A 12902-nucleotide genomic window follows, 5' to 3' on the forward strand; every position below is an offset into this window, starting at 1 on the left:
AGGTTCATACTAGATGATCGCAATGGTTCCTTGTAGTATAGGAATCTATCTGTGAGTCTATGAATATGTTAAGTACTGATGGTAAAGCATACAAACTAATGTCAGTGGATATAGTAATTTTGTTACAAGCTGTGGCTTTAGCTGACAATTCTATTTGTTACTCCAGGGTTTGAGAGTATGAAGAAGTAACACTGATACAACATCTGTTGGATCTGGAGGGTTTAAAATTCCCAATACAAAGCAAACGTGTCTAAAACAGTGATTCATTGTGTCAGAAGATTTACAGGGCGTGGGTGGGAAAGGATTGTAACCTAAGTAACTGAAACTTGGCTTTCACATCAAGATACTACTAAATAGAAATAATGTAGAAATAATAGCAACATTATCTCAACCCTGCAAACATCAGTATTAACAATAGCGCTGTGAATACATTTTTAAAATAAATTTTGAAGGATTCTTAATATAAACGTGGTATATGTAGCTGGATATCACTTCTGTTTAAACCTGCAGATTTATTTTTTGTTTTATTTCAGTCTTGGCCCTTTGGTGAGTAAAGTGAAGGAGTATCAAGTGGAGACCATTGTGGATACACTCTGTACTAACATGCTTTCAGATAAAGAGCAGCTACGTGATATTTCAAGCATTGGCCTTAAAACAGTCATTGGAGAACTTCCTCCAGCTTCCAGTGGTAAGAAATTACATTCTTCTCCCCTTCTCTGTTTTTAAAACATGAGGTCTAACTTTACTTCTCTATATCCAATTCTTTCATTGTAAGCTAGTGTCCTTCAGTGAACCAGATTCAGTTGTCCCTCAGTGACTCTTGACATTGACATTGACGTTTGTGGAGATAATCATTTGTGTGGTGCTTCTGTTATCATAAATAGGTAATAGTGTGTATATGTAAAGAGAAGTCAAGTGGTAAACTTGAAGTCAAGTCACCATAAAAAGAGCTGGAAGTAATTTCAGATTACATCTGCTATAGATATCTACCTTAAATATTTTCAGGCAACAATATTCCTAGGCTTTTTAACGATAGTAGTTAAATTTCGTTTGGGTACATTTTTTAAAAATGGACAGTGCACTTTTAAATTGAGATGACTTTTCTTTAATGGGATTGTGATAATTTCTTGTCCCAGTATGTGTTTTGGGATGTACCTAGTGTTTCTAATTGTAGAATTACAGTACTTCAAACAGCCTGACTTCCACTATAAAAGTAACAAGGCAATCTTAAGGAATTCCACTTGCCAAATGTTAGCCACTTTGTTCTTTTAAATCTAGAAGGTGCTCAAATACCACAGTGAGTGCAGTATGTGAATTTGACTGGGCTAGAAGGGAATGATAACTCAAAATGGATTTGGGGATTGGAGTTCTCATGTTAGGTTGATTACAAAGGGCAAGCTGCAGAAAAACTTTAAACAGTCTAACACAGTTATAAGTCTGGATAAGTAGAATTGGTAAAATAAATGTGCTGAAATTTTGACCATGCTATAAACTAGTAGAAAATCAGCAAAAAATTGCTTGTTTTGAAATTTTTCAAATAGCACTGGTGGAGAATTTCTATTTACTTTCTTTTAACCATGGTTTGCAGGCCAAAAATTAATGCTATATGTTATGTTTGATCCACAGCACAATTTCTCAACTGTAGTAGCATAAACAGTGATGGTAGAATATGGCCACAATGTAGTATCTAACATTTTAGTTTTATTCAGCATAACTCACTGATGCAGATGATGCAGGGGTTCTTTAGGACTACTTCCATTTCTGTTCTTGGCTTCTTTATTCCCTGGTATACAATTTCTTTTGCCTCCTTTTTAGTCTCTGTTGTCTTTCCTTCCCCGTTCTTTACAGGGGAGAAGCTGACTCAAATCTTCAGAAAGATTTGAACTTACTTCCAATTTCCCTGTTTTCCCAGGCCTTCGTTCCTACTCTCCTGAAACCTATAATACAGTAGTCTCCAAAGCATTTGGGTATCTTATGGAGCAAATCTTTTTCCCAACCCTTCTCCCTAGTCCGAGCACAGAAAGAAATTATGGCATCGTATTTTCTTGTCAGTCCCTAATTATTCGATTCGAACTGGTTTTGTGCTTCTTTCCAGGCCATGCTATGTCTCCTCTCCCACTTACCTACAGTCAGTGGATGTATGCTAGGTGTTCTTACACATGTTTAACTAGACATTAGGAAGCAGTCTCCCTAAATGTTACCTATTTTGCATTATGTATTGAAAAGTGCTCTCAAAGGTCCTATTGAATGTTTAAAAATAATAAAACGCTATAGATGTTTTATGCTAAACTATAACACTCACCATTAAAGCATATGTTAACTTAAAAAATCCTTCCCAGGGATGTGCCTACATCCCTTTAAGGTCCTCAAATAAAACAAAAACCAGTCATGCTTGTTTAACCTTTAGCAGAAATAAGCATATACAATAATTTATAAAAAGAACATTATAGTAAGCGATTTCCAGTTAGGCTTTTATGCTGGTTAATGGATCTTCTGGCAAAAATGCCTAAACAAAGAGCTAAAATTCATGAAATGAGGGGAGAAATAGATATTTTATAGATTTGGACTGCTTTTTAAAAAAAAATGTCAGTTTTGTTGCTTTCTATAATCTAGAGGCAAAGGAAAAATGAATACTCATTAAACTAAAGGTTTTATTGCAAAGAGTCAAATACAGCCGTATGACTTCTAGCTCTTTTAATACAATGCGTTTGGACTGCTTGCTTCCTTACTCTTCCGCCATAAAATGCCCCAGCTAATTGCTATTGGATTATTTCAACTAATTTTTAGAAAACTGAATTAACAGAAGAATAAAACCTGAAAATCAGGGTGGATTTGATTTAAATCAAATTGATTTAAATCACTAGTCAGGAAGATTCGATTTAATCATGGATTTCTACATAAAAGTGCATTCTTAGTGGTGGTTATAACCTTAATACATATTCTTCAGAACTCAGAGATAGATGTAGGTTTCATTTTTAGAAGGTGCACACTATACATTTTTAAAGTGATTTATTTTGAAAACTTTTCAGATTAGTTTAACAGCTATATCAGAAAATAAATGATTGTTTGGTTATTTCATTTACCAAAGGTAACTGAAGCAGATATTTATGAAGTCATTGGGAGATGAGCTATCTCCAATTCAACAGGTTAATCATTAATATTTGGAGGATTTTCTTGCCATGCTGTATTAGGAGGAGAACACCAGACAGACATTTAAATTGTTGTATTTAACTAAAACAACAACACTATGTATTCTGGATTATTTTCTTCAACAGCAAACATATAATATTTTAACAAAACAAGCATAAGAATTTTTGAATTTAGTTAAACATTCAGATTTTTTAAAATCAGGTTTGTTTTTGCTAAAATTGTTTTTAATTAAACTAGTTAAATGAAATATATTTTTTTTAAAAAACAACAATTACGTCGACTGTGTCAGCCAGATCAACATGAGAAACTTAAAATATTGGCTTCTGCAGCCAACTCAGTCGTCTTCACCTTCATTTTCCTGTTTGTTCGTAATCTGGAAAAGAAAAAACAAGCTTTCCTGCTTTTTCAGGTCCCAAACAGTTTCTCAATTTGGAATGAATTAGTCCACAGGAAGAAAATATTCTTTCTACACCGGCAGAAGAAGCTACTGCTGCTAAAAGTGAGATTATCACTTCAACAGTTTCTGAATCCAAGTGCTTAAGTGACTTCCACCAGTTCACTGGTGTGACTTTCTTTAAAACATCATCAGCAAACATATATTTCTCGAATGGTTCACCGTTAGGCCTGAAGTTGATTCTAGTTGGCATTATGGAGGGATGATTGCTGGATGTCCATGTCATAATCAACTCCTCTTGACCCTGGTACCGAGTATTGAGAATATTTGCAAGAAAATGAGCTGGAGATCGTGCTTGTCCCATTCATTTTCTTAATGCTTGTAATTTAACTCTGTTATTGCATATTTCTCTTTTTAAGATCTTACTCAGTTCCTTCCAAATTTCAACAGCATCAGCTATTTCCCTGCATTTTGTTCAAGGCTACAGAAATAGGCTTCAGGGTACTCACCATGTGTTCAACATTTCTCTTAAGCCCAATGTTGAAAACTTTGGCTGTGACAGTGCCATCTATTTTTTTCACGATTTTGTTCACAAACTGTCATCAGATTAGGTCAGTTCTTGATATAGTGCTCAAAACAGTCCACTACTGAGTTCCATTGCATATCTTGTGGGAGAGTTAGCTTGGATCCTCCCACTTTTTTCAGAGCAGCTGCTGCAAAGTGGTTGTTGCGGAAGTATTTTGAAATTTCAACAACATTGGCCTTTATTTCTGGAACACTGAAGTCTTTGGCTAGGACGGGCATCAAATGAGCACTGCAACCGTATGTTAGTAGCTAGGGACTCTCTTCACTCTCTTCTAAATAATTTCTTCTCATCTTCGATATATTTGCAGCATTGTCTGTGACCAAGCTGCGTACTAGACATTTGAATTTTTTGTCACAGTTTGTTACAGCTTTTACTGCTGCTACTTGTAAGTATTCTGCTGTGTGTGCATTTCCTGATGTATCAATTGTTTCTGTAAGGAAGATATTCCCTTCTGTTGTCACACAAGCATGTACAACAGGATCATTGTGGACATTGCTCCACCCATCAAGACTCAGGTTAACAATTTCACCTTTTGCACTCTGCTCAGTTTCTCTTTCATGCACTTTATCCAGCAATTTGACTGCGACATCTGCTCTGTTGGGTGGACTGTATCTTGGTCTTAATGACTGAACTATGTTAATGAAATGTGGGTTCTCAATCATACAGAAAGGAGAGTTTGTTGCATAAACAAACTGGGCAATTTTTTCATCAATTACCTCTTTTTGTAATCTGCTGGTTCTTATCACAAATTTATCTATGGTTGTTTTTGGATGATGGAGTTTTTTTTGTTCTTTTTGCTACAGGTGATATACTGTGGCTATGTGACATACATGATGTGACTGAAACACTATCATTGGCAGATAACTCTGAAACTATAGAAAATGATGGTGATCTTGAAGTTCGATAGTCTTCAGAATCCTGTATGTTGAGGATGTATTCTCCTAAACAAAATAAGTCAATGCAGTTATTTAATTATTATTACCATACTGCTTATTTAGTATTACTCATTGCATTCACTGACACTCAGTACTACTTTAAAGGTTAAATTGTAAAAGGATAATCTACCTATTTCAGCTATTTATTTTTTATCACAACTGCATCTAAAATGATAGTACCATAGAGTAACAACGACATTTTTTGCTCAAACATGAGAATTCAAGAATAGTCCAGAAGGAAGACAGGCAATCCTTAAGAAAGAAGTATGACATAAAAAAGTTTACCAACCTGAAGATCCTGCATGTTCAGACATGTTCCTTCCATCAGCTTCAATGCAGCTTCCTCCTGAGAAGGAACACTTCTCATGATGATGTTGGATTCGGGCAACCAGGCCTTGCATTTCTTTGTTGCACTGTTTGCATTTTGCATGCATGCCTGTCTTACTCACAGGTAGAGGAAGTTCATTAAAATATTCCCAAACTGGGTCTCTTTTACCGCCTGCTGCCATTATAGGTTTTCCCTTCTAGTGAAAGAATGGTATGGTAGATCTCAAATCAATGAAGGCTACACTCAGAAAGACCTCAAGACTTCTGGAATATGCTGCTCAAACAGTTTCACTTTTGTTTCTACTGCCTGTTCCCTCCCTTCTCACATTTATCTCCAGACTTCTTCTCCTTGTCCAGATCTATTCCGCCCCCAACAATCTTCTATTCATTGAACTTTTTGAAACTTTGCACTTTTAGAGAGAGGTAAGGGATTGACTCTGTGCACACAAATTTGCAGAGGGACAGTAGGATTGAGGTCTGTTATTTCTCACCTCTATATATTATTTATTTATTTAAAAACATTTTTGCTGTTAACAAGCATGTTATCTCTGGAGACCCAAATCTACAGTTTGAGAACTGCAAAAAATCTAATTATCTCTGATGGTATCTTCTAGACTGAGCTCTGAGTCCCATTGGGTAGATCGAAAGATTAACCTAAATAATCTATACAGAAGCCCCTGGAACCCCATAAGATTGGGTCCGTAATTCATGAACTATTGGAACTCATTTACAAAACTTTTCTTAAACAGTACATGAATATATTGCCTCATACTATAGAATTTATAATCCCTATTCCATGATGAGATATCTTTGGGCTATAATATATCCTAATTAAAACTATCTTTAGATAAAAAGAACAGGAATCCTTGTGGCACCTTAGAGACTAACAAATTTATTTGAGTATAAGCTTTCGTGGGCTACAGCCCACTTCATCGGATGCATAGAATGGAACATATAGTAAGGAGATATATGTACACATACAGAGAACATGAAAAGGTGGGAGTTGCCCTACCAACTCTAAGAGTCTAATTAATTAAGATGAGCAATTATCAGCAGGAGAAAAAAAAACTTTTGTAGTGATAATCAAGATGGCCCATTTCAGACAGTTTGACAAGAAGGTGTGAGGATACTTAACATGGGGAAATAGATTCAATGTGTGTAATGGCTCAGCCATTCCCAGTCTCTATTCAAGCCCAGATTGATGGTATCTAGTTTGCATATTAATTCAAATTCAACAGTTTCTCGTTGGAGTCTGTTTTTGAAGCTTTTCTGTTGCTGATAATTGCTTATCTTAATTAATTAGACTCTTAGAGTTGGTAGGGCAACTCCCACCTTTTCATGTTCTCTGTATGTGTATATATATCTCCTTACTATATGTTCCATTCTATGCATCCGATGAAGTGAGCTGTAGCCCACGAAAGCTTATGCTCAAATAAATTTGTTAGTTTCTAAGGTGCCACAAGTACTCAGATTTTTTTATTTTATTTTTTTAAATTAATTGATTTTTATCCACCCTGCTGAAAATTAATGATGACCTATCTTAAACTCCTTGACACTTCACTATACTGTTCTTCACTGCCAGTTCAAGTTACCTCCCTACTTTTCTCAGTAAACTTTCTTGCTGTTATTTCTCTTTATTCCCACCTATAAACTCCTCCTGGCTCCACACACTTTCAGTCAACAAATACCCCATGTTGAAGGCTTTCAGTGGCCTCTACTTTCTGCTGCTTCCATGTCAGCAGCTTTCTGTTCCTTTGAGTTGCATGCAGATTTCTTACATTTTGATGAAAGAACATCTTGCTCAGTAACTGTTTCTAGGTAGAGCAACCTTTCAGTTTGAGTGTAAAGCAGTCAATTTAGGCTTACGTTGGAGAATTAAAATTTTTGCTAAGTAATTTCTGTTGCAAATATGACATTTGGTATTAGATTTGCACATTTTTACTCTCAAAATGCTAAGGTTTCGTTGTATTTTTCAGGATCTGCATTAGCGGCTAATGTTTGTAAAAAGATCACAGGACGTCTTACAAGTGCTATAGCCAAGCAGGAAGATGTGTCTGTCCAATTAGAGGCCTTGGATATCATGGCTGATATGCTGAGCAGGTAAGCATCCTTGTTACAAAATGGTGATAGAATGTAATTGTTAATGCTATGTTTTAACTGGTTTAAATCAATGTGAACTTAATTTTTCTAGTTATTAAATTTAGGTGATTATAATTTAGGCTTTGTAAACATGAAAAAGTTGAGTAACTTGTTTCAAACGAGGAAAATTGAACACAAATGAAACTTTGTAGCAGAATACAAATGTTACATTTAAAATATATTTAATTTAAGCATAGCTGATTAATCAAATAACTCATTATTTATCTTTTGATGCTGTTGAGAACGTCTTTAGTTACCAGTTTCAGTTGTCAGTATACTTAAAGGTATATCTGAAAGCAGTTAATTAGTTTCTTAGTTTTTCCAAATAATTCTAAATGTACTTGATATATATTTTTGTATGGCATTTTGGGAATACTTGGAATAAGAATGATACAATAGAAGAACGAAATCAGTTCTAGATTCAGTTGGTTTGAGTTTGTGTTTTGTCTGTTTTAAGGCAAGGAGGACTGCTTGTTAACTTCCATCCTTCAATTCTGACCTGTCTGCTCCCCCAGCTGACTAGTCCCAGGCTTGCTGTGAGGAAAAGAACCATCATTGCTCTTGGTCACCTGGTTATGAGTTGTGGCAATATAGTTTTTGTTGACCTCATTGAACATCTGTTGACAGAGCTGTCTAAAAATGATTCCATGTCAACAACTAGGACCTATATACAGTGTATTGCTGCTATCAGTAGGCAAGCAGGTCATAGAATAGGTAAGATAATTTATATATTTTTCTCTGATTCTGCATATTTTTAGATGTGAATGATCACTTTTCTAATTTTCCTTTTTCAGGTGAATATCTTGAGAAAATAATCCCTTTAGTGGTAAAATTTTGTAATGTAGATGATGATGAACTAAGAGAATATTGCATTCAAGCTTTTGAATCTTTTGTTAGGAGGTAAGCTACTTTTAAGGTATGTGGGGTTTTTTTTTTCTTCTTACAAGTTGATTGGTTGTCATTTGAATGTATAAGAAGTCATTGCTAGTCCTTGAGCATTTGAAAAGAGTTGTAGTAAGCCACAAGAAATGTTTCCTTTCCTGATGGAAGTGATGGTCTTTGTGGTGCAAAATACCTTTGCTGATTTTGAGTCAGAGATCATACCTGAATTGCTAAAGCAGATTTTTCTATCACTATCTTGTAATTTAACTGATGATCAGTGTAATATGTACACAGACTGGCACAATAGGCCATGATTTGCTATTCATGTATAGTGACAGATAAGAAAATTGTTTTTATAAATATAATGCTTATGGAAAGTGCTAGATTCCCATTAGTGGAGACAGAACCTTCTTATTTCCAAAGGTACATCATAAGATTCTATAGCAGTCAGATTAGAAGATCATAATGGTCCCTTTTTGCCTTAAAAATCTGTGAATATAAATCATAGGCAGCAGCAGAGCATACTTCCCTGTCCCTCTACTTTTGCATTCCCTGTATGGGTGAGAGGATCTTCTTGTTTTCTTGACCTCTGCTTCGACAGATTGCAATGGCAATAATTGTCACAGTAGCTTTTGGGAGCTGAATTATGAGAACGGAACTACAAGACCACAAAGTGGCTAGTGAACTCGAGCTCTGGTCAAGTGTAGGTAGTCTCTTGGTCTATCCAAGGCCGTGATCAAGTGTCTTGATGTTTTTGGTCTTTTGGCCTTGAGATGAAAACCTTGTCTTTGTTTCTGGGACCTTGAAGTGAAAAAATTCTCTAAGTTATATCTCTTTGTTTTGTTTGATTCTATCTATGGAGGTGAAACTCCGTATTTTTTCCAATCTTCTAAATTACCCTGTGTCAGTTTGGCCTGAGTTCTTGTATAGCAAGTTTCAGATTGTACTGAATGTTTGTAACTGAGTTGAATTCTGAGAAAAAACATGATATGTAATGGGAATTCTGATAGTATTAGATTTGCTAGTGGAATCAATACTAAAGCATATAGATAACAATTCTTCTTTAACAGAAGAAATTTGTAATTGTTGAATATTAATATTTATAAGCTAAACTTATTTGTTAAATTTATTATGCAGATGTCCTAAGGAAGTTTATCCTCATGTGTCTACCATTATAAACATTTGTCTTAAATACCTTACCTATGATCCTAATTACAATTATGATGATGAAGATGAAGATGAAAATGCCATGGATGCTGATGGTGGTGATGATGATGATCAAGGTATATTTTTCTCTTGGTTTTGGAGAGAAGAGCTAGTGAGCCTAAATTGTGAGGAAACGGAAATGATCAATTCTATAAGTCTTAATTCAGGTCTTTCCAAAACTTAAATGATTGTGTGACATTTTCATGTTTTCCTCTTTTATTTTTGCGGGCATGGCTATTTACTACACTCAGTAAGGTGAACAGGATGACATTTTATATAGGTATTTAGTTCATCCATTGGCCTGGTATTGTGAGTTTAGAGGGATTATAGTAAAGAATGACATAACTGTCTAAAAGTACTTGAATGGTGTAAACATGAGGAAGGCAGAGGAATTGTTTAGTATGACATAACTAGAACTTGGAAGAAATTTAGAGAATGAATTTAAGATGTGTATGAGGGATGCTTCTTTGCATGAGATGTGTATTATTTTTATTTATTTGTATTACCATAGCATCTAGGGTCATAGAGATGGGGATCTCATGCTAGCTGCTGTACAAACACAGAACAAAAGAATGTCCAATTAGACTGGTTAAAGCACCACAAAATATTGTGTAAAGCATTGCCGCAGTTGCAGAGGGGTGGAGTAGAAGACTCAGAAGGTCTTAATACCACTTAGCTGTTTGACAAAGCTGTGAGCAGCAGCAGAGAGATGGAGTAGTCTGCAGGAGATAACCAAATGTAAACCGATGGTGTTATCTTTGCAGCTATAGGGCTAGAAACTTAGTTTTTGTTTAAAAATGAGATGTTAAATTCTTTTGAAACAGAGACTAGGCCACTCTTGCCAGGGAAAGTTTCCAAGTTGCCATCAGTGGGTACATTTCTCAGTCCCTCTTTAGGTTAGGTATAAAAAGTATAAAATTATTATGTTGCTGCTGGATAGCTTGCTATACTTACTGAAACTTTGGCCCATCACTTAATCTGGATTTCAGAGCATGAGAACAGCAAACTCACATGCTTGTGACTCAAGTAGATCTGAACCTAAGCTGTCTCAGTTGGAAAGGTACAGCATTCTCCTACTGGGACATCTAGCTCTGTTTTAAATTAATTTTTAAATAGTAATATAATCTGCTTTACTTCTTGCATGCTCTGCTTCTGTTCTGTTTTCTTTGTGGAAAATAGTATGGTTGAGTTTGTTGATAAACAAGTGTCTTGCTCTCTTAAGCTGCTAAATAGTTAACTTCAATCCTATAGAAGTTGCTTCAGAGGGCTTTGTTTTCCAATAAAGGAGAGTTAAATAGAATATTCTGATCAGGCCTATAATATAAATGTCTGATTTAGGGGAACTAGATTTTTAGGCTGTAAGAGTACATATTCTAACAGTTACAAAATCTTATGTACTATTTATTAAACATAATTTAGTTCTTTCTAAATTGGTGGTACAACAAAGAATGTAGAGATATAAGGGGAGATTTAACAAAACAAAACTGTGGAGTATTTAGGACTTTGAAAGACAATATCTTGTCTCTGTTCACAAAGCAATGTAGTTTTTGTAAAATTATTAAAATCTGTACAGTTTCCTACCCTGGAAAGAACCCGAGACTTGTAAGTTTTGGCTTTTAGAAGTCACGGTTGCATATTGATATGACTCCTCTTTTATGGAATGGGATACAAATATAATTGTAGTCTATATACAGGTGATAGGACCAACCACATGGTGTTGAACCCATGCACAATTTTTGCTGGTATAATGCCCCCAACAAGATAAAATGTGAAGAGGCTAGTTTTCAGAATTTTGATGTGCTATTATTACCTTATTGTCTCACCTGATGAATAGATATGAAAACATTTGAAATAAAAAATTTAGTAAGGCCACAGTGTGGTGGGAATGACTTTGTCCAATTAGCAACTGAAGTTGAGGAGGGGATGTATGAGAGGGACTGGTGTGAGGAAGCTGGCAAAGTAGATAATTAATTTTAGGACTAAGGCAGTTTTGAATGACCTTTTGTATACTTCTGCTCTATCTTGATTATAGACTGCTTCTTAAATTTCTTAAGCTAATACATTATCTGTCTCTGGTAAGTTTTACACATTTAACAATCTCTTGTACCAAATAAATTTTGGGTTTAAATCAAAACTTCCTGTACAAAACTGCTAGCATGGAATGTCTCTTTGTGAATTTGTGTATAATAGAAGTTCATTTTATTTTGTCAAGGGAGTGATGATGAATATAGTGATGATGACGATATGAGCTGGAAAGTGAGACGTGCAGCAGCTAAATGTTTAGATGCTGTGGTTAGCACACGACATGAAATGCTTCCAGAATTCTACAAGACCGTATCTCCTGCTTTAATAGCCAGATTCAAAGAGCGTGAGGAGAATGTAAAAGCAGATGTTTTCCATGCGTATCTTTCTCTTTTAAAACAAACTCGACCTGTGCAGAGTTGGCTGTGTGATCCTGACGCAATGGAACAAGGAGAGACACCTTTGACAATGCTTCAGAGTCAGGTTAGCTGTCATGATTTTTTTTTTTAGTTCTTTGAATTTGAGAGAAGGCCATGCTGATTATTCACGGTTCTCTGGGTTTATGTGGAAAGTGGCAAAATCACTATTTGTCACCAGTTTCTTATAGTTGTACACAGATTATGGGTTTTGACTCTGCTAACTCATCTGAGAGGGAGTGTAGGTTAAATTGGCTCAGATACCTGCAGCTGCTCTGGAAACTGGAATTACCTGTTGGACTCAGAGTGCTCATTTGATTTTAATTATTAGCTGCCCATCTCTAAAAATGCTGTGGAGTCTATGAACCTAGTTATTATTTGCCCCATATTATAAAACAAAACATTCAGAGTCTGCGACCTATTATAGCTGTTTAGCTAAATTCAGAATAGGAGAAAACTTAAATTCTCACAATAAAAGGAAGGCGACACTTGATCAGTAGAACACATTTTACTTGCAGAATAGGGAGAAGTGGCGATACTAACAATCATTTTCCAAATTGATTTAATAGGGTAATTATGTAATTAATATTTCTGTTTCTAGAAATTTGAGAGAAAAGCTACATGGAAAACATGTTTTGCTAAATCTGACCTTAATTTTTCAAGTTAAAAATTCCTGGGATGGTAATTGATTTGAAGATCTGAAACTTAAAGCTCTCAATGTATCTAGAAATACAGCTCTTCTGAAGACTCAAAGCCCAGAGAGACATTTTGTTTTATGTAATTTAGGATAACTGTAAAGGAAATGCTAACTGCTGAACTAGTTAACAGGTGTGTAATTACTACAG

At 35.3% G+C, this 12902-nt stretch overlaps 1 protein-coding gene across 1 annotated transcript in view; it reads left to right on the top strand.

Annotated features, from left to right (window-relative positions):
* CAND1 (cullin associated and neddylation dissociated 1) overlaps positions 1–12902 on the top strand; it is a 45228-nt gene that overhangs the window by 21646 nt on the left and 10680 nt on the right. Inside the window, exons 3-8 of the mRNA XM_024208055.3 lie at positions 534–688; positions 7369–7492; positions 7989–8245; positions 8326–8431; positions 9551–9696; positions 11832–12124. Coding sequence (XP_024063823.1) covers positions 534–688; positions 7369–7492; positions 7989–8245; positions 8326–8431; positions 9551–9696; positions 11832–12124 — 1081 coding nt within the window. The remainder of the gene's footprint in view (positions 1–533; positions 689–7368; positions 7493–7988; positions 8246–8325; positions 8432–9550; positions 9697–11831; positions 12125–12902) is intronic.

The sequence above is a fragment of the Terrapene carolina genome, unplaced genomic scaffold, assembly GCF_002925995.2.
Source record: "Terrapene carolina triunguis isolate 2854851 unplaced genomic scaffold, T_m_triunguis-2.0 Scaffold68, whole genome shotgun sequence".
Lineage (NCBI taxonomy): Eukaryota > Metazoa > Chordata > Testudines > Emydidae > Terrapene > Terrapene triunguis.